The following is a 24139-nucleotide window of genomic DNA, read 5'->3' as shown; positions in this document are numbered from 1 at the left end:
CCCTGCTCATGTTCAAGATGATACAATAGGAAGGGTCTGCAGCCCCTAACTGGAGCTCCCCAAGGACAGGGCCTGGGTTCACTGGGCTCAGCCTGCAGCCAGGAGCCGGGAAGGTGCTCAGGAAACGATGGACACCTCCAGCCTGCTGTGCTACCCTCGCGACGGCCAGCAGCCCAGCAGCCGCCCAGTGGTGGCAAATGCTTCTGGGAGCTCTTCCAGGCCCCTGCCTACTGCCAGCCTCGTGTCACAGGGCCGTCAGTGGACGCAACAGGGAGCTGGCTGGTTCTGGTCCACATCAGAAAATCTCATACTGACTGGTACTGGTTTTCACTTCTGGACTGTTACGCTTCCTGCCGCCCATGTCTACCGTCAGCCCCAAGAGGACAATGGGACTGGGCCTGGGTGCTTTGCTGAGGCAGTGGGGGAAGGGCGGGCATGCAGTCATCCAGGCTAAGGCTTTGGCCCCACTAAGTTGTTTAATGTGAAGCCACACCCTACCCCCTTCCTGAGTCTGTTTCTTCAATTCTCAGGTTCTAGAAGTGAAGGACTTGGAGAAGATACAGTCCCTGGAGGTGTCCTTCATCTCCTAAGCCAACTCAACAAGGAGCAATGAGCCAGGAAGCGGGAAAGCCAAAGCCTGGCTCTGCTGCTCCACGGGGCGACCCAGTGGGCTGGGCAGCGGGGTCTTCACTTGCTGGTGAGAGGCCCATATCTGAGAGAGAAGGCCGAGGCTCAGGTTCTACCACAGGAACGAGAGCAGAATGCAGACAGGCAGTAAGGCTTCCAACAGGCACTCACCTGGGAACTGGGACCAGGAACCATGAAAGTTCCATCTGCCTAGGGGTCTCATGGTGTCACTTCCCCTGCAACTTTCCCCAGCTCCTCCCCCACACATTTCTCTGCTGTGATCAGAAGGGACAGAGAAAGGATCCAGTGGTTCCCACGACGGGAACTCTGAGGGGCAGACAGAGCCTCAGAGGTCACAGATCCCCCTGCACTGTCCACTAGTTGCTCAGACTGGCAGAATGTTCCCTGCTGTGGGCACCATTTGCCCATGAAGTGCCCTTCTGAGAATTCCTTCCTACCAGCCTCCTGCCTGCCTGCTGGGTTCCTGGGTCTACCTACTAGGCCGCCCCTGCCTTTCCCAACTGAGAAACCATCTCCAGGAGCTTCCAAGTGGAGCTGAGAACACAAGACAGAGATTTCTCATCTTCTACTTGGACAGGATTGTACAGTCCTGAACAAGGGGCAGAACTAGGAGGCAGGAGAGCAAGGCATGCAAAGCCTCCCTCCAGCTCCCCACAGGGGACCCTCTGAGCATGCACAGTACAAGGGGCTTAAGATGCATTCAGAGCCTGGGGACCCCACTGCCAGCGCCCACTGTGGGGCACGTCGAGTCCCGTTTCCGAGCTTTACTTTCTAAGATGAGGATCATCCCCCAAGGCCCCCAGGGTGGCTGCCAGGATCATTGCACAGTGCGATCCAAACGCCTGCTGTGTCCCAGGTCCCAGTGGAGCGAGGCGCTTCTGGAGAGCCGCGGGGCCCTCACCAAATCCTGACCACCACAGCCCTATCAGAGCAAAGGGAAACTTCTGCAACTGCCCCGGCCAACCCAGTAATCCTACAAGGGGAAAAGAGAGACGGAAAGAGAGAACAGAGCTGAGCTGAGGGCTCACAGCGAGTGAGTCAGGAGTCAGGTCCCACTGGAGTCCAGGACCCCAATCCCACAAGTTTACAGAGCCTGACTGATAGCAGGAGGGAGCAGCACGCAACTTTCAGAGGCTGGGAGAACAGTAGCGACCAGAACAGAGTAGATGGAAGAAATGAGAGCCGTTTTCCTAGGCTGGGTAAGTGCGGGACAAAGACCCCCGAGGCCTTGCCACACCGAAGCTGCAACAGAGGGCTGCTCGTAATCACTGCCCTGAGTCAGCAGAGAACTAAACTGGCTGGCACACCCGCTATTAAACAACGTGTGCGTGACACATTTTGGAAAGTCTTCCATCCAACACCATTAAAACACAAGTTTTGGTGCTTAAAGGTATAAACTTCAGCTACCAGGAAATTTACTTAAACCCAGCGGCTCAGTGACAAATCACGTATCGTCCCGATGGATTACTTACTCAGAGAAAGGCTCCTGGGGCACAAGGCGAATCCGTCAGCCGAGGTTTTACCCGGATTGAGCAAGAAGGGATTTGAAACTACATGGGTTCCAAAAAAAGAACCCACAGGGGCTCCACAAACTTTCATTTCGCTCATTCACAGGTCCTTCCCAGGGGCTACCAGTAAACGTTACTGGTTCCCAGGTTTCCCCAGTCTGTGGCGCTGCCCACCCCATCGCCTTCTCCTCCTCACACCTGGTGACCTCACCTGACGCTGCCGACGTTCACTTGGCCTGGAGAAACTACACCATGGCCGCGAGAGAACCGAGGTGCCAAGTGTTTTCAAGTCCTCCCAGCCAGGCTAGGTGAAGAGGTCAGGGATTAATTAGACCCCCTCTGGCTCTACAACAGCCGTCAGAGACACTGACTGCAGAGGGCCACACACCAAGTCAGACGTGGGAAGACCGACCCCTGCCAGTGCAAGACGCCCCTCCCCGCTCCTAGAGAGACAGGCCAGGAGGTGCAGGTGAGCCCCCCGTCAGGAGGCAGGCCCCTCCGACCCTGCCTCACCTGCCAGAGCCGACTGGACTGGCCCAGTTCCCACCTGGTTTACAAGGCAGGGCGGCAAGGCAAGCAGCAACACGCACGACCAAGCAGCAGACGTGAGGCTATCCAGCCCCACCGCCTCCCCTTCTGCAACCTGCCTGGACGGGGCCCTCAGGCTGGGGAGGGGAAACTCCGGAGAAATCTCAGGGGAGACCAATGGGAGCCCCATGCCAGAAGAAAGCAACAAGGCCCAAGTGGTCACCTGGCTCCTCCCAGAATCCCAGCTTTAGAACCTTCAAGAAACCTGCCTCAGTTAATGCGTCAGAACGCAAGCCCCAGGAGGCTGGGCAAAGCTGACCAAGTCGTAAAAGCGGCTTCACCCTTACTGATAACCCTTCTGGGCTGGCAGATGTGACGTGTTTTTCTCTAAAACAGACTAACCCACGTACTGGAAGGGGCCTCGCAGGGCACCGGGAGGGACTGGGTTGGCACAGAGCCCAGCGTGCTCATGTCTCTGGGGAAGGCCCAAGTCTTACCCGTGCTTCCAATTCCCAGAAAGATCTCAGATCCACGAGCCCCATCTTCAGAAAGGAAAAGACGTGCAGGAAGACGCCAGGACCCAGTGGGCCCAGCCTCCCCTCTGCGCCGGCGGCCTCTGCACACACCCGCCAGGACACCCTGTCTTCCTCTCACTCCATCTTTCAGATGGCTTCCAGAGCTCCACGTGCCCCACGCAGCCCGCAAGGGCCTGGGTTTGAGCCCAGCTCTGCCACGTCCTGGCTGTGCTGCTAATCCCACCAGCCTCAACATGCTCCCCTGGAATCTGGGGACACCACCCATTACAGGCCACTGGGAGGATCCGGGAAAACCAAGCCTGGCTGTAATGGGTGCTCAGTGAGTGAAGCCGTCATTGTCTTATTGAAGCCGGACAGGTCCTCCGGAGAACACTAGAGGCCCCAGAAGCTGCCAAGCAGGTCTCAGCCATACTAGGAAGCTTCAGCCCTCCTCGTGGTCAGGAGGGCTGGGATGGTCTGGGTGAGCAAGGTGGAACCAAGATGCCGACTTTCTGGGAAACAGGGCAGCCACAGGTTCCCACGTCCAGTCACCGCCCGCCCAGGTCACCCTCTCTCAGAAAAGAAAAATCTGCCCCCATCCCGGCCATCACTGCGAATCCTCAAAACGTTCTGCAGGCCCGACTCTCAGTAACGATCAACACCGAGGCCCCTGGTCAGGAACAGGTGTCAGCACCCCGGAAGCATCCACCACTGGCCACTCCAGGGTTTTCCCACTTTAAAGTGTCACCTAACTTAGATGGGGCCTATCTTATCACTCTCCCAGGGTGCCCGAGGGACAGCACAGCAGTCAGCCCACACCACCTGCTGCCACCCCCACCTGCCCAGCATTTTGCTCTTTCCTCAACCAACTGTTAAACACCAAAACTGGGCTCCAGCCTTCCCCTGGACGAGGCCATGGGCTTAGGGAGAGGACTGAACCTTCCAAGTCTGTGATTTCAGGGCCGGGCACATAGCGGGAGTCAGTGAAACGTCCTCACGCACCCAGCTATGGACACACACGCACAGCCAAAGAACCTTTAACTGCGCAGAGAGCCCGATTCTCCTGAGGAAATGAACGGATCACTGGTTTTTAACCCACATGGCAACTACCAGCACTCGCGTGTCAGAGGTCATGGAGGCTCGCTGGGACACAAGGCTGTGGATGGCCATGGTCCCTTGGCACCACGTGACGCATGCAAAGGAGATGATGAAGTAGCTGGGACCGCCAAGGAGGCAGGTGCCGGGTCTGCAAGGCACTGGGGGAGCCTTCCCAGCTAAACAAAGGTGGAAACCCAAGGCCCTGACAAGGCACGCAGCTGGACACAACAGCCGTTGGAAACACAAGCTACCTGGCTGTGCTGGTGGCGGACAGTCCTGAGGGCTGGTGCTGCGATGCCAGGTGGGAGAGGCTGGAGCGGTAGAGGGGCGGGTTCCCCAGGGAGGAGGGCGCCCCGGCCCAGGGGTTGGTGGTGTTCAGCCTGGGCGCCGACCTGGCCCCGGAGAGGGAGGGCTTGTTGTACGGAGCAAAGGCCTGGTGGGCCCCCCAAACAAGAGCGGTCCTGTGGGGCGGCTGGGGGACGGGGTAGGCAGGGAGGCTGGTCATGGAGTGGCGGTAGCGGCCTGACACGGGGCCGGTGGTGCCACCGCTGAGGCACTGATGGCAAGAGCAGGCCACCCCCGTGTGGCCCGGCGGGGCAATGATGGTGGTCACCGGGTACGGGGGCCCCGCCTGGCGCCGCACACTCCGGCAGAAGTTGGAAGTCTTGTTGGTCTGCGTGTGGGTGGCATAGTTGATGGTGTAGTTGTACCCCAGGGGCGCCAAGTCCACGAGCTGGTTGCCCCGGGCCACCTGCTGCTCCAAGTAGTCGCAGACGCTGGCCTCGTAGGCCGTCCAGGAGTTGTCGTCACCCAGCCACTCCCAGACGACGCCCCGGCCAGGGGCCGAGTGCTGCGGGAACAGGTGTCTCCGCACGGCCCGCATGGTGCCTGTGTTAAATGGAAGGATGCATGTAAACAGCTCATCTGCCGGCCCCTCACCAGCCTCAAACCAAGGGAGTTTAAACTTCTTTTTTTCCCTTACAACCAACATAAGATAATGTGGTCACGGTATATACACATGGGTCATGCTGCTGTTTGACCTAAAGGCTGACACTAATGACTCTCTCCAAATTTGGGATGAAAGGTAGAGTGCGCTCTGTGCAGAGAAACTGTGGACCCAACGGACGAAGTGGCAGAGGGGAACTGGCCTTTCTCAGCTGGACTAGGGGACTGGGTCAAAGATCAGCTGTGGCTCAGACTTGATGAGGCTTCTCAAAATATTCCTAATGATGAAACCTGTGTGGGCTTACCGAAGGAACCAAAACAAAAACGCCTGAAGGAGATGAAATCATCCACAATCCAACCACTGAGCGGAAAGCACACTTCGTATACTGCAATATATTCCGACCCATCCAGTCGTTTAAGCACATATGTTTAGCTGCAGCTGACAATCATAATGAAAACCTTTCCTATTTCCATATACTACGCAGCAAGAGGGATTGGGGGCAGGAGGAGAAGGGGACGACAGAGGATGAGATGGTTGGATGGCATCACTTCTCGATGCACATAAGTTTGAGTAGACTCCGGGAGTTGGTGATGGACAGGGAGGCCTGGCATGCTGCTATTCATGGGGTCGCAAAGAGTCGGACATGACTGAGTGACTGAACTGAACTGAACTGAAGCCGTAAGTAGTTTTTAGGTGTCTAAGACTCTGTGAAACTCATTAACTTTTTTTGTTTTATATATATATATATATATATATATATATATATATATATATTTTTTTTTTTTTTTTGGGGGGCCCCATGGCATGCGGGATCTTAGTTCCCCAACCAGGGATGAAACCTGTGACCCCTGGCAAAGTAGAAGCGCAGAGTCTTAACCACTGTACAGCCCGAGAAGTCCCAGAAACTCATTAACTTTTACAGACTTCTCTTACATGGATGTACCTGGATTCCCTTGGACTTCTCAGGTAGCAACTATTAGGAAACATCTGTGGTTAGTTTATATGAATAAACCAAATCGCATGATTAAGGAAAGGAGAAAGGAAAAAATCAATTTGGGCCATGCTTCTAACAGCACTGGCCAAAAGATGATCACTGCGATTACCCTCTATCTGGTCTCTTGACCTCAGCAGCCAGAGCAATACACTTAACCCCCAAATCAGATGATGTCACTCTTCTGCCCAAGCCCTCCAGGGCCTCCTCCTTTCAGAAGAAAAACTGAAGTCCCTTCAAGGGACAGAAAAGCCCTGCACCAGCTGCCCCTCCCCTGGTCTGTGCCTGGTCCTTCCTGGTGACCAGGCCACGCGAGCTCAAACTTCAGAATAACCTCTCCCTACACTTTACACACCCTCATAAACACTCACTGACCCAACCATACATGGGTCATGAGTTATTTATCTTGCTCGCTGCCTTTCTCGGTGACTGCAAATGTCATGAGGGCCGGGACTTTTATCTGCATCCGCTGCCTGGAAGCCTGAGTCCTCACACCCCCGAGGAGGCTGCTATGGGATCAGAGCCGGATTCTTCAGGCTGGGCGCCAGTGCATTTGGGGCTGACAGTTCCTTGTTGTGGGGCCGGTCCTGTACACTGTAGGATGTTTACTTTGTAGCATCCCAGGCCTCTATCCACTAGATGCCGGTAGCACCCACCCCACAGTCCTGACAGTCAAAAATGTCCCCACACGTTGCCCAATGTACCAGGAGACAGGCACCCTCGGCTGAGAACCACTGATCTGGAGGGACAGGGCATAGCTCCGGGAAGAAGCTGGTGGCCCCATTCTCGGTAACACTGGTCAAGGCTGCTGCTGCTCAGTCACTCAGCCGTGTCCAACTCTTGGCGACCCCATGGACTGTAGCCCGCCAGGTTCCTCTGTTCATAGAACTCTCCATTCAAGGACATTGGAGTGGGTTGCCATGCCCTCCTCCCGGGGATCTTCCCGACCCAGGGATCACACCAAGGTCTCCTGCACTGCAGATGGATTCCTTACCACTGAGCCACCGGGGAAGCCCACACTATTGATAGGCACATACAAAAGAAACCTGAGTGCACAGGAGAGTGAAGTAACCGGCCCGGGTGCCACAACTGTCCTTCAGGAGCCAGAACTCACCACCAGGCCCTCTTCACTAGCACGGCGTGCCATCCCCGTGCTGGCTGGCCTGCTTGCCTGCTGCTCACGAGACCCTCGAATCTCTACACGTGGAAGCAGGCAGTTCTGCTTTGGGAGACAAGGGGAAGGGGCTGGGACGGCCTCCGCGCTGTGTTTCAAGGCACCCTGTACCACGAAGTGGTACCTCACACAGTGTGGTACCTGCTATCCCTCAGCGTCTGCCTCCTGACCCTGTGTGTTTCAGAGGCAGGATGACGCCGAGAGTCAACTCTCTGACCCGAACACAGAGCACAGTGCCCAGCCTGAAGGAGGCACCTAGACACACGCTAGAAGCAGGAAGGGTCTTACCAGTGTCCTGGCGGAACTGCGTCCAGCTGGGGAGGTCGATGATGTAAGGAGCCAGCGAGGGGTCGGCTTGGCCTAAGGGGATGCTGTGGGCCAGGCTCCCCAGCCCGAAGCGCTGGCCCTTCTGCTGCACAAACTGCTGCTCGATATAGCTGCAGACGGCAGCGCTGTAGGGGTGCCAGGTGCCCAGCCCGTCCTGCCACTCCCACACGGCCACTGCCACCGGGCTGGCGTACACCTGAGCCAGGGAAGGGCTCGGTGCCATGGCCATCTTCCCCAGGACGCCCTGTCGTCTCCAACGGCTTCAGACCACGCTGGGCTGGAGTCTCGGGTTCATTGCCCAGTGCTGCCAGGAGACCTGCAAACAAGACAGACAAGCGGTTACCCACACACAAGGTGGCACTGCTGGAGTCGGTCTGGGTGCAGCGAAAAGGATCATGCTTTTCCAGTCACTTTCCCCCAATACCTTAAAAGCTTCGTGAACCAAATACCTCATCCTGGCTCCTTGCTCAGGCAGCCAGCAAGAAGTCAGCGTCAATCAAGCAGCGCTCTTACCTCTACAAATGTCCAGGAAGACACAGTGACTGAATTCTGGGTGCTAACCATCAGCCCTGCTTCTGTCCTTTTACCAATACTTTCCCTCTGGCCCAGCTACTAAGTGTATCTTTTTACAGTGTATCTTCACGAGTCACCTCAAATCCTTCATGGACTGGCCATGAGGACCCTTTATACCTCTGTGAGGTATAAAGTGAGGAAACTGTGAGGATGCCACAGTTTCCAAAGTAGGTTTGTAAGACACAAAATAATACCTGTGGTGTTACAGATTGGAAAAAAACAAAACAAAACTGGGTCTCAGAAAGGACTTGGGGCTCAAGGGCAGCCTGGGGGTCAATGGCAGGGCAGGGACTCAAAGCTGGGGTGGCTCCTAGCCCCACCCAGGCCTCCAGGCCACCTTGGCCTCCCGCACCATTAACCACGGAGCATGGAGCCTGAGATGGACATTCAAATCCCCTGGATGCTGAGGTCCTCTCTCTCCGGCCTCTCTGAGCCCCACTCCCAGGCCCTGGGTCTCGCTGACCAGTGGCCAGTTCCAGAGACTTTATACCCATCTCCCAAGACCTTCCTCTCCCAGTCACCCCCGCCTAGTTGCATCATTCAGGGTGTTCCCAGGCCACCTGTCACATGAACTTCTCCTCCCCAGTACCAGGGAACATATACAGGGGTGATGGCGGTCCCTCTCTTTCTGTCCCCCTCAGATGGCAGACACCCCGCAAGTCAGCCTTGTCTACAGCCGCATCACCAGCCTCAGCACAGACCATGTCATGCAGCATGAGTTTGACAGGGATTAGCTCTGAGCACGGCTGAATTCAGGAGCAGATGACGATTCCAGCGCCTGCAAGTGTCTGAAGGAGAGAGGGGGGCTGTGGACACAGTGCCCAGAGCACCAGCTCCGGGGGTGCGAGGGGAACCGGGCCGATGTTCAGTGAGAAACACCAGAGGGACTCGTCTCAGTTAGGCGGAACAGACTGTCCAGGCGGTATTTCTCCCTTTATGGACAGGAAACCAAAGCTCCAAGAAGTCAAGGCATTACAGAAGGCCACACACACACTGCTGAGTGACAGCACGAGCGCAAACCCAGGTCAACCCTAGCTCATGCGCTTTCTCTTAGCAGGGAAGGCTCGGTCTGGGCTCTGCTTTGAGCTCCACTTCCAGGCCCCGCTTAGCGGGGAGAGAAGGGGGCAAGAGGGGGAGGGAAGAGAAGCCTGCGTCTCAAGCCGTGAGCACCCTGAGCTGTGATGTCCATGGAGGGCCCTGGTGCCAAGAGGGTCCCAGTCACGGCACCTGCTCCAGTTCCCACACAACCCCCTTAAGCACAGGCATCGAATTTTGTTCCCACTTTGCAGACAAGGAAACTGAGGCCCTGGAAGTTTCAGTGACTTGCTAACATGGCCACTAATGAGGCCGGTGCCCTGGGCTTTCGCTGCTGTCCCTGAGACTGCACTCCAGCAGGGTTTCCGTAAGAAGGCTGAGACCGTCTGCCCCACGAGGAAGGCAGACCTGGAGCAGCACGTGAAAAGGAAGGGGCGTGGGCTCTGGCGTCCACACAGCGCTCAACTCGCTCTGTCTTCTGATGAAAGTGGCCAGGCGCTCCCAGCCTGACTTCACTTGGACACGGCCACATCACCTTCGACTCTCAGTGCTCTCCTCGGGGACTCAGACCGACAGGTGCGCGTCAGGCACGCAGCAGCCATCAGCAGACCTGGGCCTCCCTCCCTTTCCCTGCCCTCTCCATCCCACCCCTGCCTCCCCCCGAGTCTGGGGGAGGAGCGGTGGCCCAGGGCGGCTCCGTGCTACCTGAGAGCACAGGTGGTGAGTCAGGCCCGAGATAACTCTGAGCACACCCGGGGGAGCCAGGCCCGCCCCTGAGCTGTAACCACTTCAACAAAAGCACGCCTCCCACCCTGGAGAACCAGGCCCGGGATGCCCTTGAAATGGCTGGAGGGTTTATTAGCTCAGCGCCTGCAATTAGAGGTCCCTGGAACGACATCCAGGTACAAATCACAGGACTGGTTTCGGGGCCAATTACTCCTGAGCCCAGACTTTCCCCCGGCACCTCCTGACAGGCATCACTCATCTCTCAGCCGGAGGGGGGAGCCTCCCAGTTACCAGCACACGTGGTACGCTCCAGCATGCCCGCACATCCCCAGGTGAACCGACTTGGAGAACTCTGCCAAACAGCCTCAGAACTCCGCTTGAGAACTTCAGCTAGAGCTGCAGACTGCAGGCACACCACGGTCTAGGCTGCCAGGGTCCTGGAGACCCAGAGATGAGAAAGACCCGGCACACCGCCCCTCCGTGACTGGCCACTGTCCCCACTAATACCAAGGCCTCCACTTTTTGTCCAGCTGCATCAAATCCTAGCAAGTGCCAGAACATTCGGCGCTGTTTCCCACCTCCCAGCCGTGGATCCTGCTGCCCGTGTCCGGATTCCCATCCTCTCCGCATCTGAGCCCCCAGCAAATGTGCCCATCTTTCCCGACTCAGCCAGAGCATCCCTTCCGAGCCCTCTGACCAGGCCCTCACCAGAAAGTGCTGACTCCACCCTCCTGAGCGTCCTCACTGCATATCCCGCTTATCCGAACCGGACTACATTTATTGGTTTCAGCATCTGTCCCCCCTCCCACACCCCCCACAACGGGAACTCCCAGAGGGCAGAGCTGAGGCTGACCCAACGCTGGAGCTGCAGTTCTTCAAACGCCTCAAATCCCAGAGGGGCTGAAACACACACGACAGGGGAGGAGCACCTTTCCCTCCAGGGGCCTGGGGCGAGGCCCAGAATGCCCACTGCTGTTCCCCCTCAAAGGCAGCAATTACGCACGCGCAGCAGCCAGTCAAGGCACCCATTCTCTGCTACAGCCTCAACCATCCCCAAGCCGCAGTTCAAAAACCTAATTTGTTTTGGTTCTTAATGATGGGGCTATTTAGGGTGTTCTTAATTATGAAAACTATTATTCTAATTGACCATGGGAAAAAAGCCTCAGTCTGGGGGCAACCTAAATACTTTATAATAATGGAATAAGGGGATTCTGAAGTAAATTATGGTACATCCCTATGATGGAATGTGAGTCTTTAAAAGGCTTTCAGACCTAGCATAATTCTCAGGACAAATTAAAAACACACCCCGTGCTCTCAGGGAGGCAGGTGCGCCATTTACTGAACGTCTACTACGAGCAGGCACTCTGCCCAGCACTCCTGTCGTCCTGCTCTCTCTACCCTCAATCGCCCCCAAAGGTAGAAATTATCCCCAAACTACACACGCAGGAACTGAGGCCAAAAGAAATAAAAAGTTTATTCAAGGTCAGGTGGCTGGTCTGTGACACCATGAAGCCCAGGTTCTTTCTACCTTATATAAGCTAATTTTTAAAAGGCTGGAAAGGAACAACTCTTGACACGTTACTAGGGGCAGTGGAGTTACGTACGGGATATACGTTCTTTATTTCTCTCTAGACTGGCAGATGTTCTACAAGATCATATTACTTATGATGGTCGGACCAAAATTATCTCTAAAAAATGTATCAACAACTTGACCACAAGAAAAACCATCCTGCCTTCCCTTGCATTCTTCCCTCAGATTTAGCCACAACCAACCCTTTCCCAGCCCCCGGCCCCAAGGCACAGCGGGACCCTGCTGTTCCACCAGAGAGGTGTTTGACACAAAAGAGTTACATGTGTCTGAGAGTCTTTCCATTCCCAGGGGATTTAGGAAAGCTTTAGAACAAGATCTGAGCTGACACAGGAATCCAGTGAAACTCATCCCGCCTAATTGTGGGCCTCCAAGTCGGGGAACCACACAAGTGGATCCCCTTACAGTTGAGGCCTCCAGGAAGAAGTCCCCGAGCGTGGTTTTAAACTGGTGCCCAGACTGAGGACCATCAATGTGCCAACACGTGAGGACCCATTTCCTCCCCCTTGAATCCCACTGAAATATGAAGCGGCCTGGCCCAAGCCTGAGCTGGGCAGTTCACCCCTGGGTTCACACACAATGATCCTGGGACAGTCACAGCCCCTCTCCTGGGCTCAACTGCTCAGGGGGTTGGATGGGTTTTCGAGCCTCTTAAACAGCAGAACCCTTTTCCAAATGTGATCGTACGCCTCCCATCGATATGCAAAATGTAAAAACGTGGGGTGCTCTGCCACAGAGGGCGCCCTCCATTTCCGACTCCGAGAGGCCCAGGAAGCTGCTATGCAGGACAGAGGCGTCTGAGGGGCACGGGCTGGAGACCAGTGAGACTGGGTGACCTTAAGCCCTATTTTCTCAGCTGCCTCTCTTGCGGGTGCTTTCCCAGAAGCACGGGCCTGCAACTCCACACCCCACCAGCTGACACGGTAAGCATGACCAGTAACCAGAGCATGACCTTGAAAGACCTGCTATGGGCAGCTGGCCACCCGAGCACTGTCAGAAAGCGTTCCCATGGACCTGGGAAAGTCAGATCCTGTGCAGAGACATATCAAAGAAATGTGCTACTTTGCTAGACGTGTTGTTTTTAACACAATAGAGTATTATTTTTCTGCCTCTCAAAGCCATAAAAATAACTTAATATCAATACACAGTCCAGCAAGAGTACAGTAAGAAGTCACACTGCTGGAAGGGATAAACCCCTTCCAGAAAACAGTCTGGTAATATGTATCAAGAGGTTTAAAAATGTTCACTCAGGGGACTTCCCTGGCATCCAGTGGTTAAGACTCCATGCTTCCACTGCAGAGAGTGCGAATTCAATTCCTGATCAGGAAACTAAGATCCTGGATGCCCCATGGCAAGGCCAAACCAAAAGAAAAAAAATACATATATATATATACTCACTTGCTTTGACCCAATCATTAAGAAATCTATCTAAGGAGATTAGAGGAAAATGTCAACATAAAGCTATTCCCAACAGCACTACTTTAACCTGGTAAAAGAGAAGCAGAGAGAAAACTCAGTAGCAATGTACCCAAGTGCTAACAGCTGCCTTTGAGTAGAGAAACTGCAGAAGACCTTTTGTTTAACTTCTGAACTTTTCCCATTTTTAAAAGTGGGAAAGTTTTACTTCTGTTATCAGAAACAAACCTCTACAACGCCCACAACTTTCAAAAGATCGCAAATAGGAACCAAACCCCCACCGCTGTAGCCTACCATCCTGACTTTAGACAGCCACTCCCATCCCAATGGGGTTTCATTAACAGGCCTGTCAAAGCACCATGGTGCCTCCTTGCCAAGAGACACACGCCCCACCCCTGAGTTACCAGAAAGTGCAAAAAACACACCATCCAAGGGCCTGGATTATTACAACAGGAGCGCTGCAAGGTAAGACTTTGGTTTAGACAAGAGATGGCTCCAGCAAGTGCCACTCAGACCTTACTGCGCTTCTGAGGGATGGAAGGACTAACACTTGAGTTGTCCCCTTGCACACTGGGGCTGCAAGATAGGAAATGACAACTCCTGTCCTGGCTGGTGCCTGTCTGGGGCCTCCAAGGGCAGGTCAGAGCAGACTATCCCAATTCGGGTTCAGAAAGCCACACAGTATCCAGGGGGTGGGCCCTGGTGACCGACAGTTGCTCCATGGACAACCTCCTCCACCAGCACCAAGAACCGGCTGCCCCTTCTTTGGCCAGGAGCAAACTGACCACCCACAGGTCATCAGAGGGCTGAGCCCTGATTCCCAGGCCTACCCTGAGGCCAGAATGTGGGAGCCGAGGAAGCAATGGCAGGCACAGTGGCCAGCAACAAGAGCTTACTATGTATTACCGGGCACAGTGCTAAGTATCTTCTCACTTAATCTTTACAATCCTGGACAGGGTATTATCTCTGTTTTATAAATGAGAAAACTCAGGCAAACGATAAGCAAGTTGCCTGAGAAGTCACAGGTATGTGCTGTGCTGTGTTCAGTAGCTCAGTTGCATCCGACTCTGTGACCCCATAGACTGTAGCCCACAAGGCTCCTCCATCCATGGTGATTCTCCAGGCAAGAATACTGGACTGGGTTGCCATGCCCTCCTCCAGGGGATCTTCCCAACCCAGGGATCAATCCCAGGTCTCTCGCATTGCAGGTGGATTCTTTACCATCCGAGCCACCAGGGAAGCCCAAGAATACTGGAGTGGGTAGCTGATCCCTTCTCCAGGGGAACTTCCCAACTCAGGAATCAAACCGGGTCTCCTGCATTGCAGGAGGATTCTTTACCAGCTGAGCTACGTGGGAAACCCAGTCACAGGTTTCCCAAATCAGTCTGCAGAGGGAGAAGTTGATGTGGGCAAATCAGCCTGCCAGATGTGTCTGCTCAGCCTACTACAGTTTGTAAATTTTACAGATTGAGCCAATGTTTTAAAATTAGGATAAATCAATCAATCCAGATTTCCAGCTTTTCTTGAAAACCAGAAAACCTGGCAACGTTTGCAGGCCTGACCCAGATTCATCATCCAGCCAGCGACAACAAGCTGCACCACTGTGGTGGCCGCTGCCGCTCTCAAGGCTACCCCAGTTACCATGACTCCCCAGGGCGGGGCCAGCAAACCTTTTCTGTAAAGGGTCAGAAGGTACCTACTGTAGACTTGGCAGAACATAGGGTGTCTGTTGCAACTACTCAACTCTGCAGTGTGAAAACAGTAATGGGCCACGTGTAAACTAACTCGTGTGGTTGTGTCCCAAGAAAACTTTATTTACAAAAACAGGCTGTGGGCTGACTTGGCCCGTGAGCTGTGGTTTGCCAGCCACGCTGTGCTCTCGCTGTCCGGATAGTTGAGAAGCACTTCTCGGAACCCGTTTCTCTATTAAAAACTGGGAGAGTGCTTACGGCTCCGGCGAGCCTCCCCCGCGGCACGCCTGCGCTCTGCAGACACGTCGGTCTTCGCCCAACACCTGAGGACGGAACACAGCGCCTGAGAGCACAGCAGGCCAGCTGCTTCCCAGAGCCACAGCTTTCCTGCATCGGGCAATCAGGCCCGGCCCGCCTCTCCTCTCTGCACTCCCCAGTGACTCTCTTATCTGTTCCCACGGCTTCAGTAACCCCATGCACGTTGATCATCCAGATCTGTCTTCAGATACCCTGCCCGCATCACTGGTCCAGCCATCAGCAACCCCAGGGACGGCCCAGAACCGATCAGGCTGTTTCATGCCCCCCCCCACCCCGCCACCCAGAGTGTCCACTCCACCTGTCCATTCACTCCTCTCTTAACTCCCTGTGAAATCTTTCCTATACACACTCCTGCCCTGCAGGGAGAAGTGGCCACATCTAACCGCCAATGTCTATGTGACATCTCAGTGCAATTATCTACTTGCCCCCTCCACCGGGGCATGGGCTCCTTACAGGCAAGGATTACGGTTAGGAAAAGATTTTTCAAAGGAGACACAGAACGCTGACTATAAATGAAAAGATACATTTCACTGTGTTAAAATCAAGAATGGTTGTTCAACAAAATGTGCCTTAAAGAAAACAGAAAGTCACAAGCTGGAAAAAGATATGTGCAATAAGCACAAAGGATTAAAATCAAGCATACATAAGAAAACTCTTACAAATCAATTAAAAAAAAAAAATGCCAAGAACCCCACAGAAAAATTGACAGAAGATATAAAATTTACAGAAACACACATGCCAATAAACTTATGCAGAGATGCTTGACATTAGGGTTTGGTGACATAGAAACCATGATCCCAAAGATCCCATTTTATATCCATTCCATTGGCAAAAAAAAAAAAAAAAATCAGCCTATATCAAGTGTTGGCAAGAGTGTGGAGCAAGTGTGGAAGTGTACAAGGGCAAACTCATACAACCACTTCAGAAAGAGTCTGGCAACAGCTATGGAAATTGAATATTTATTTACCCAATGATCCAGCAAAACACCACCCCTCAGTTCACACCCAAGAAAACCTCCTGAAGGTGCAACAGGGAACATGTATAGAAGTGTTCAGAACAGCCCTCTCTCAGCAGCAAAAACCTGGAAACAACCAAGCGCCCATCAATGGAAGATCAGATGCAGAAACTGGTTTGTTCACACCATGGACTATTATTCAATATTCAAGACAAATGAACCAAGTGACATGCAATACTACGGACAAATTGTAGCAGTATTTTTTAGGTTCCTTAGGAATACCCAGGAACCATAAAATAGATAAAAAAGAAAGCAAAGGGATAATGGATATCTCAGGATGGGAACGGGAAGAAAGATCAAAAACTGGTATGTATTCTGTCTCAAGAATCTGGCTTTTGTTGTGGATGGATGAAATGGAGGAACTTACAACACTCATTAAAAAAAACTTAGGAAACAAATAAAAGTAGGCCATGTGTGAAACGGGTGATCAGTGTGGAGCAATCCAGTTCTCTGTTTATCTGAGATGAATATTAAAACAAACCCACAGAGGTGACTGTTTAATTCACCTCCGAGTGCTAAGCACAAACCCTAGCACACAACTCCCGGGGCACACACGGAATGAATGAGGGACGCTTCGCCCGTGGCCCCATTCCTGCTGTCTCTTAGGTACCTCCAACATGTCTGAAGTCAAACTCACCTTCCCTGCTTCTCTCCCTTTCCTCCTGGATTCCCTGGCTCTGGGCTGCCCCTCCTCCAGCTTCTCCCCACAGCCCAGCAGCTGCCCTGGCTTGCTCTCTCGCTGCCTCAGCCCCCACTGTGAGCACCAGGCTGGGACCTTTCAGCCTCTCACCTGGATGAGCACACTCTCCCACCTGGATTCTCCAACTGTCTCTCCTCCTCACCCACCTCAGAGACAGGGGCAAGGCGGAGCTTCCTGGAGTACAGTCCTGCCCCCCTCTCTCTTCCACACCTCCCTCTGAGGTCTAGAAACATCGTTCACATTCCGTGGCTCACGGTGAAAGTCCATCAGCCAGGTCCCTCCCTATCAACACTATCTGCGGCACACCTCTCTTCAGTACCCCTCTTCCGTCTTACACTTCCCCCTCCCCGACTCCTTCCAGAAAGTGATGACCCACTACCCCATATACACCTGGTTTCCCCAACTCTGTGCTTCAACTTTACCTGGAACCCCACCCACTTGGCCAACCAGTTAAAACACCTCCGGGATGCTGCCACGTGCCCTCTTGCAAGAAAATCCCCTCTCATCAGCCTCTACGGCACTGCATCGGTCCTCCACAGCTCTCTCCGGCCATTCTATCTCTTGAACAAGCCCAGAAACAGCCAGAGCACAAACTTCCCTGTCTACCTCCCTCTACTAGAAGCTGGCGTGATGTAAGGAAACAGTCACAAGGAGAACGACCCAATCCAATCCATTCCACGCTTTCTAGCCAGGGTACTCATTTAGCAAGGCCCTTCCTGGAATTCTCCTGCTAAAATCCCCCAAGTCTTGGCATGACATGTAAAAGCCCCCACACTCAGCCCTCTGCCTACCTTTCAAGGCTTCTCGGCCCTGTACCCATCTGGTTGCCCCAGCCACACTGAAGCCACACTTACAGTGACCCAGACATGCCGGGTCTCTTCACAACTTTGCATTTACTGACTCCTCTGCCAGGCTTTGTCCCCTACTTCCTGGGTCCTACTCCTTCTTCACAATTCACTTTGGCTCTCACATTCTGGAAGCCTTCTAGACCTTCCCTCCTGGGCAAGGGTGGGGTGGGGTGGGCTCTGCCCTGTGATTACCCACTCCTTGATATGTATCACACCGACAACACCTTGTCACTGTCTATGGTTTCTTTATCTTTCCCACCAAACGATGAGCTCCTGGAAAACAGAGTTTTCGTGGCTGGTCACTGCACCCTCAGCACCGAGCAGGGGGCCTGACAAAAACGAAGCACCCAGTAAAGGTTCAAGTGACCAAAGAAATTAAAATTTCCAATGCAGAAATCCTGAATCGTGTCCTTCATCTCATAATGCATGTGTGAAAACAGAAAGTAGCTTCTAAGACTGGTTAAACAGGAGAAGCTGTTGGCAAGAAGCCACCTGAATTTATCTGAGACAGGAGGCAATCAACAATCCACTCCCAAGGCTCACTTTCATCCTGGGGACCTCAAATTTCCCCCTCCCCAGTTCGCACTTTCTCTACTGAAAACCAGATTGGGAAGGCAGCGATGGGAAGTTCCCGTGGCTCTCATCTTTTCTCTGTGGAGAGCTGGCACAAACGGTGCCTTCTTGATGGAGATACCAGATCCTTAGGAGGAATGACTTGTGTAGATTCCCATCTCGATAGAAAACGCAAACAAAAACCGGGCAAATCTGAAAGGCTTGCTGACTCAGCGACACAAATTCCAAGGCACCTTTGCCAACAAGGAAGACGACGATCGGGTTTTAAATTGGGAAACAGCAGTTAGTGAAAACGACTGCACAGATGTTGGGTCTGTGTGCTGCGGCTGGGGACTGGAAACCACCAGATTTATTTTCCAACAGCCTGGGCAGAGCAGAAGGTACAGTAGTCTCCCTCTGCCCACTCAATAATCAAGGGGCTACTTAGGGGAAGGGAAAAAAAAAAAAAAAGCCCTTCCACAGAAAGGCCTGAAAGGATTTTGTAAGCCAGTTTGCTTTGTGAGCATCCAAGGAATCAACAAACTAGAGAACGTAAAAGTTTGTCAAGGTCGCACACTAAATGAAAAAGACGCCTAGCTACAGTTACCCTGATGGTTTCAGTAAAGCCTGATTACCAGAAAGACCACTTTCCAGAACTCTAGACGAGCTACGATGGCATGCAGAAATATTTCGAGTTTTTTAAGCGGCTAAGCGTCTATGCACACACTATTTCCACTGCTACTGGCACTTAGGGAAGAGGAACCAGTGTGGAGGACAGTAGCTGACTTGAGATAGGGTAGTTTCGGGGGCAAAGGGGGAGGGAAGTCTTGTAAGTCCTCTTCACAGCGTAAGCTACTGGCACCCCGCAGAAGAGAGCCAGGGTTCCAGAGAAGAGGCACTTCCTGGAAGGCGGACCTTACTTGAGAAGAAGAAAGCGGAGTTAGTTAAGCGAACTCCTCAGAAGTACAGCCCCCGACTCCAAGGAGCCGTCCACCGGGAGGCAGACCCCAGCAGGACCCACACCCTCACTAGGGCAGCCCGGTGGCCCCGCCGCCGCCGCCGCCTCCGGGTCCTGTGGGAAAGAGTACTCTCCTCCCGACGGGCCAAACTCTCAGGGTCTGCGCCCCTCCCCTTGCCAGCCCTTCGGCTTCCACCTCGGCGTTCCCGCTCCCCACCCGTCCGGTCCTAAAGCTCTGCGGGTGTCTCTCAATCCCCTCAACTCCCGCCCCCGGGGACCTCCACCCGGAGGCCGGTCCCCGCAATCCCCCCGGGACCTCACCCCGGAGCGCCTCTCCAGCCTGGCCCAACCCTCCCTCAAGCCCACGCCCGCCCCCTTCCGGTCCCAGCTCGGCTCGGTCTCCCCCGCGTCCCCGGGACCCCAGCCCTAGGCGACGAGCAGGTGGCCCGGCCCGCCCCTCTCACCGAGACTGAAGAGAGCGAGGCAGGCGGGCGGAGGACACCGCCGCGCTCAGACTGCAGCTCCGCTTCGGCCTGGGCACTGCTCCGGCTGTAGCTCCCACTCTAACGAAGAGGCAGCCTGAGTGAAACTCGGCGTCGCAGCTTCCTCGGATTCCAGTGCGCGTGCCCAAGACGCTCAGCCTTCTGGGAAACGTAGTTCCGGCGGGGCAGCAGGGGGGCGGGGCCCAGCCCGACGTGCACCTGTTCAGTTCAGTTCAGTTCAGTCGTGTCCGACTCTTGGCGACTTCACGGACTGCAGCGCTCCAGGCTTCCCTGTCCATCACCTGCTCCCGAAGCTTGCTCAAACACATGTCCTTCGAGTCGGTGATGCCATCCAACCATCTCATCCTCTGTCGGCCTCTTCTCCTGTCCTCAATCTTTCCCAGCATCTGTGTCTTTTCCAATGAGTCGGCTCTTCGTATCAGGTGGCCAGAGTATTGGAGCTTCAGCTTTAGCATCAGTCCCTGCAATGAATATCCAGGACTGATTTCCTTATGGATTGACTGGTTTGATTTCCTTGCTGCCCAAGGGACTCTCAAGAGTCTTCTCCAACACCAGAGTTCAAAAGCATCAATTCTTCAGAGCTCAGCTTTGTTTATAGTCCAGTTCTCACATCCATACGTGACTACTGGAAAAACCGTAGCTTTGACTAGACCGACCTTTGTCGGTAAAGTAATGTCTTTCCTTTTTAATGTGCTGCCTAGGTTGGTCATAGATTTTCTTCCAAGAAAAAAAGAGCTTTGTTGAAGGAAATGGCAACCCACTCCAGTATTCTTGCCTGGAGAATCCCAGGGACGGGGGAGCCTGGCGGGCTGCTGTCTATGGGGTCGCACAGAGTTGGACACGACTGAAGTGACTTAGCAGTAGCAACTTACTTGGGTGCCTCCCAGGAGAGCTTCATACCTACTCAGGTGACAAACCCTTAAACTCGCAACTACAATCTAGTGTGAAAAATGTGATAAAAGGGTAAGAGCATTGAAGGGGTGCCTAATTGCAGGAAGAGGGGATGTCAGAAAGACATTGCAAGGGAAGTGACACTAGAATTGGATTTTGAAGACTGAATAGGGGTTTGTCAAATGGAATACAGGGAAACCTTTGCAAAGGATGAGAGATGAGAAAGTGCCTGATGCATTCAGGAAGCAAGAAATGTTCGGTGTAGCCAAGGGAGAGGATAGGTACATGGACAGGGTGAAGACAAAGAAAATGGATTAGGAAAAAAAAAAAAAAAGAAAATGGGTTAGGGTGTGGCAGGATATGGGGAAATGGCTGGGTGAGATTATGAAGGACTCTAAATATCACGCAAGAAATTTAGTCCACTGGAGTCAATGGAAGGATTTAAGCAGGGGAAAGAGAGGCAGCATTGCACTTTAGAAGGATACCCTTGTGGTGGGTGGAGGATTGAGAAAGGAGTGGGGAGACCAGTTTGGAGGCTTAGGCTGTAGACCAGGTCAAAAGTGATGAGGCTTAAACCAGGCTAGTGACTAATCTTTTGGATCACACACTTCCTTTACAAAACTAAAGAAAGCTATTCCCAGAAAAATGCTCAGATGCATTCACATGTGTACACACAGACATTTTGCATACAGTTCCAGGGGGTTCAGAGTCCTCTGAATCTTGGGCTCTAATTGGATATCTTTACATAATCAAATCAAAAGCTAGTGAAGGAAGAGAAGGAGTGCCTGCAGCAGGCCCAGTTTCTGGTACCCTAGGCCAGGACCTCTTACCACCCCGGAGCTGACTTAGAGGACACCGGTCTTGAGTCTGGGAAGGCATCGAAGTCAGGGTCTCCCAGTTATGCCCAGAGCCAGCTCTCCATAGAGGAATGAAGGGTAGCGTTTTACCTGTGATTTATACTAGATGCCTGAAGTGGCTACAGATTAGAATAGGACACTTCCCTTCCCCTCTCAGAGCCTCAGTTACCTCAGCCAGAATCATTGACAGGATATCTAAGGCACCTAGTAGGTGCTGAGCACTGGACATGCATCACCTCAGTGAATCCTCTCAATGAGATGGATGTTATTCCCAGTTTTTTTTACCTCGCCCATGGCATGTAGGACTGTGGGGTCCTAGCCACTGGACTGCCAGGGAATCCCCTGAGGAATGCTGACTTCTGAAGGACAGATGAGAGGCAGAAATGCCTGGGGAAGAGGCTGGACTTGGGGTGAGCATGATGTCTTAGATCCAAGAGAAGGGTTCCATGAAGGGGGTGCTCAATGATGACAGACACTTCTGAGAGGCCCAACCTGCTGGTCCCCGGGAGGGGAGCCCATCCCAGAACCCAGGGCTCCTGCCTCCCTATCTGGGGCTCCCTCATTTTTCAGTCAACCGGCTGACAATCAGAAACGTCCCAAACTTCTGACTTAGCACAGGAAGGCCATTGGTGACCGCACAGCGGTCTCCATTGAGAGATCCGAACTGAGGTCATGGAGGTTAGGAACGCCTGGGAGTACAGGCAGCTCTTCCAAGAGCCATCTTTGTGTTCCACACGTGGGAGGGGGGATTGAGAGGATCGTAGAGGATTAAACCCCCACGGCGGGGGGAGGGGGGGAATGACGCCACTTACATAAGGATGCCTGTGGCCATGTGCACGAGCCAACCCAGTGACCTCTGAAAGGCGGGAATAGCAGGTGATACACTGTCTTTGTACTTCTCCTGTAGCATTTGAGTGTGTCCCAATGAATAGTTTCCATTTTTATAACCTGAAAGGAAAGACTATTTTTATTTGGGGAAAAATGAAGAGTTCCGGTTGTGAAAAGAGGCAAAATAGGGCAGCAGCAAGAGGGAGAAGCGGGGACAGGGACTCTGAGCTTTTAGGCAGGAGAAAGTGAGTGTGCTGTGCCCTGAGGTCACAGCAAGATGTCCCTCGGAAAGCTGGAAATGAGGGAAGCTGGATGGACCACTTGCAAACTGAACCTGAAGCCAATACACGCAGCAGAAGAGGACTGGTTAAATGACCCTGGGACGCTAGGTAGAAAGGATGAGGAAGACTCACAGGTCCTGATGGAACTGGGAGCTGAGATCTAGTGTTAAGTAAAAAAGGAACTTTCAGAGCAGAGGGTTACAGTAGAGTAGGTAGTTATTTGTGTGTGTGTTTATTGGTGTGTAGTTGATTTACAATGCTTTGTTAGTTGCAGGTGCGCACCAAAGTGAATCAGTTATTCATAGACATATATTAATTCTTTTCAGATTCTTTTCCCGTATAGCTCATTACAGAGTATTGAGTTCCCTGCGCTATGCAATAGGTTCTTTTTTTTTTTATTTTGCAGTAGGTTCTTATTAGTTATCTATTTTATATATGCTAGCGTGTATATATCAATCCCAATCTCCCAATTTACCCCCCGCTTCATCCCCTTCCCACATAACCATGTTTCTTTTCTACATCTGTGACTCGATTTTTGTTTTATAAATAAGTTCCTTAGTGTCATTTTTTAGATTCTACATATAAGCTATATCATATATTTGTCTTTGTCTAAACTACCTCACTCAGTATGACAATCTCTGGACCCATCCATGTTGCAAATGGCATTATTTCATTCTTTTTATGGCTGAGTAATATTCAACGGGGCTTTCCTAATGGCTTGGTGGGTAAAGAATCCACCTGCATTGCAGGAGACGCAAGACATGCCTGTTTGATCCCTCAGTTGGGAAGATTCCCTGGAGGAGAAAATGGCAACCCACTCCAGTATTCTTGCCTGAAAAATCCCATGGACAGAGGAGCCTGGCAGGCTACAGTCCAAAGCATTCCAAAGGATAGGACACAACTGAATGCCTGAGCACAGAGCACGATGTTCCACTGTAAATGGGTACCACATCTTTATCCATTCCTCTGTCAATGAACAGACATTTAGGTTGCTTCTCTGTCCTGGCTACTGTAAATAGTGCTGCAGTGAACACTGATGTGTGTGTGTGTGTGTGTTCAAAATGTACACACAGGCTCATTGGCAGAGATTTTTCTGGGAGGAAATCTAAGATGCTCCAAGAAGGTAACAGATGAGCTGAAGACTTTTATTTTATTTACTATATATTTGGGCTTCCCTGATAACTCAGCGGTAAAGAATATGCCTGTAATGCAGGAGACACAGGAGACATGGGTTCGATTCCTGGGTTAGGAATATCCCCTGGAGGTGGAAATGGCAGTATTCAATGCTAATATTTTCTATCACAAAAATATGAGACTGCCCCCCCACACACACACACAGTAGGGTAGGTTAGGTATGCCTTGTGGGAGCTGAAACATTCCTGGCAGAGGCTCTGTCCTTAATCATCTGCCCAGAAGGAAAGACTTTTTTCTAACATCTCAAAGACCAGCACTTGTTCCACCCATGGAACTTTGAGGGTTCCTAAGCAACGGAAGGGCTTCCCAGGTGGCCCTAGTGGTAAAGAACCCTCCTGCCAATGCAGGAGACATAAGAGACGCAGGTTCAATCCCTGGGTTGGGAAGATCCCCTGGAGGAGGGCAAGGCAACCCACTCCACTATTCTTGC

General features: G+C 52.8%; 1 protein-coding gene across 2 annotated transcripts in view; it reads right to left on the bottom strand.

Annotated features, from left to right (window-relative positions):
• Positions 1–19762, bottom strand: part of DTX2 (deltex E3 ubiquitin ligase 2) — a 33556-nt gene extending 13794 nt beyond the window's left edge. For both annotated transcript variants that reach the window (XM_061153470.1, XM_061153471.1), the window contains exons 1-3: positions 19620–19762; positions 7697–8051; positions 4549–5185 (exon numbers count right to left, since the gene is read on the bottom strand). In XM_061153470.1, the coding sequence (XP_061009453.1) occupies positions 4549–5185; positions 7697–7964 (905 nt within the window). In that variant the 5' untranslated portion in view covers positions 7965–8051; positions 19620–19762. The remainder of the gene's footprint in view (positions 1–4548; positions 5186–7696; positions 8052–19619) is intronic.
• Between the last annotated feature and the right edge of the window lie 4377 nt (positions 19763–24139).

This window comes from Dama dama, chromosome 10 (assembly GCF_033118175.1).
Source record: "Dama dama isolate Ldn47 chromosome 10, ASM3311817v1, whole genome shotgun sequence".
NCBI lineage: Eukaryota > Metazoa > Chordata > Mammalia > Artiodactyla > Cervidae > Dama > Dama dama.
This window is presented reverse-complemented; position numbering and strand designations above follow the sequence as displayed.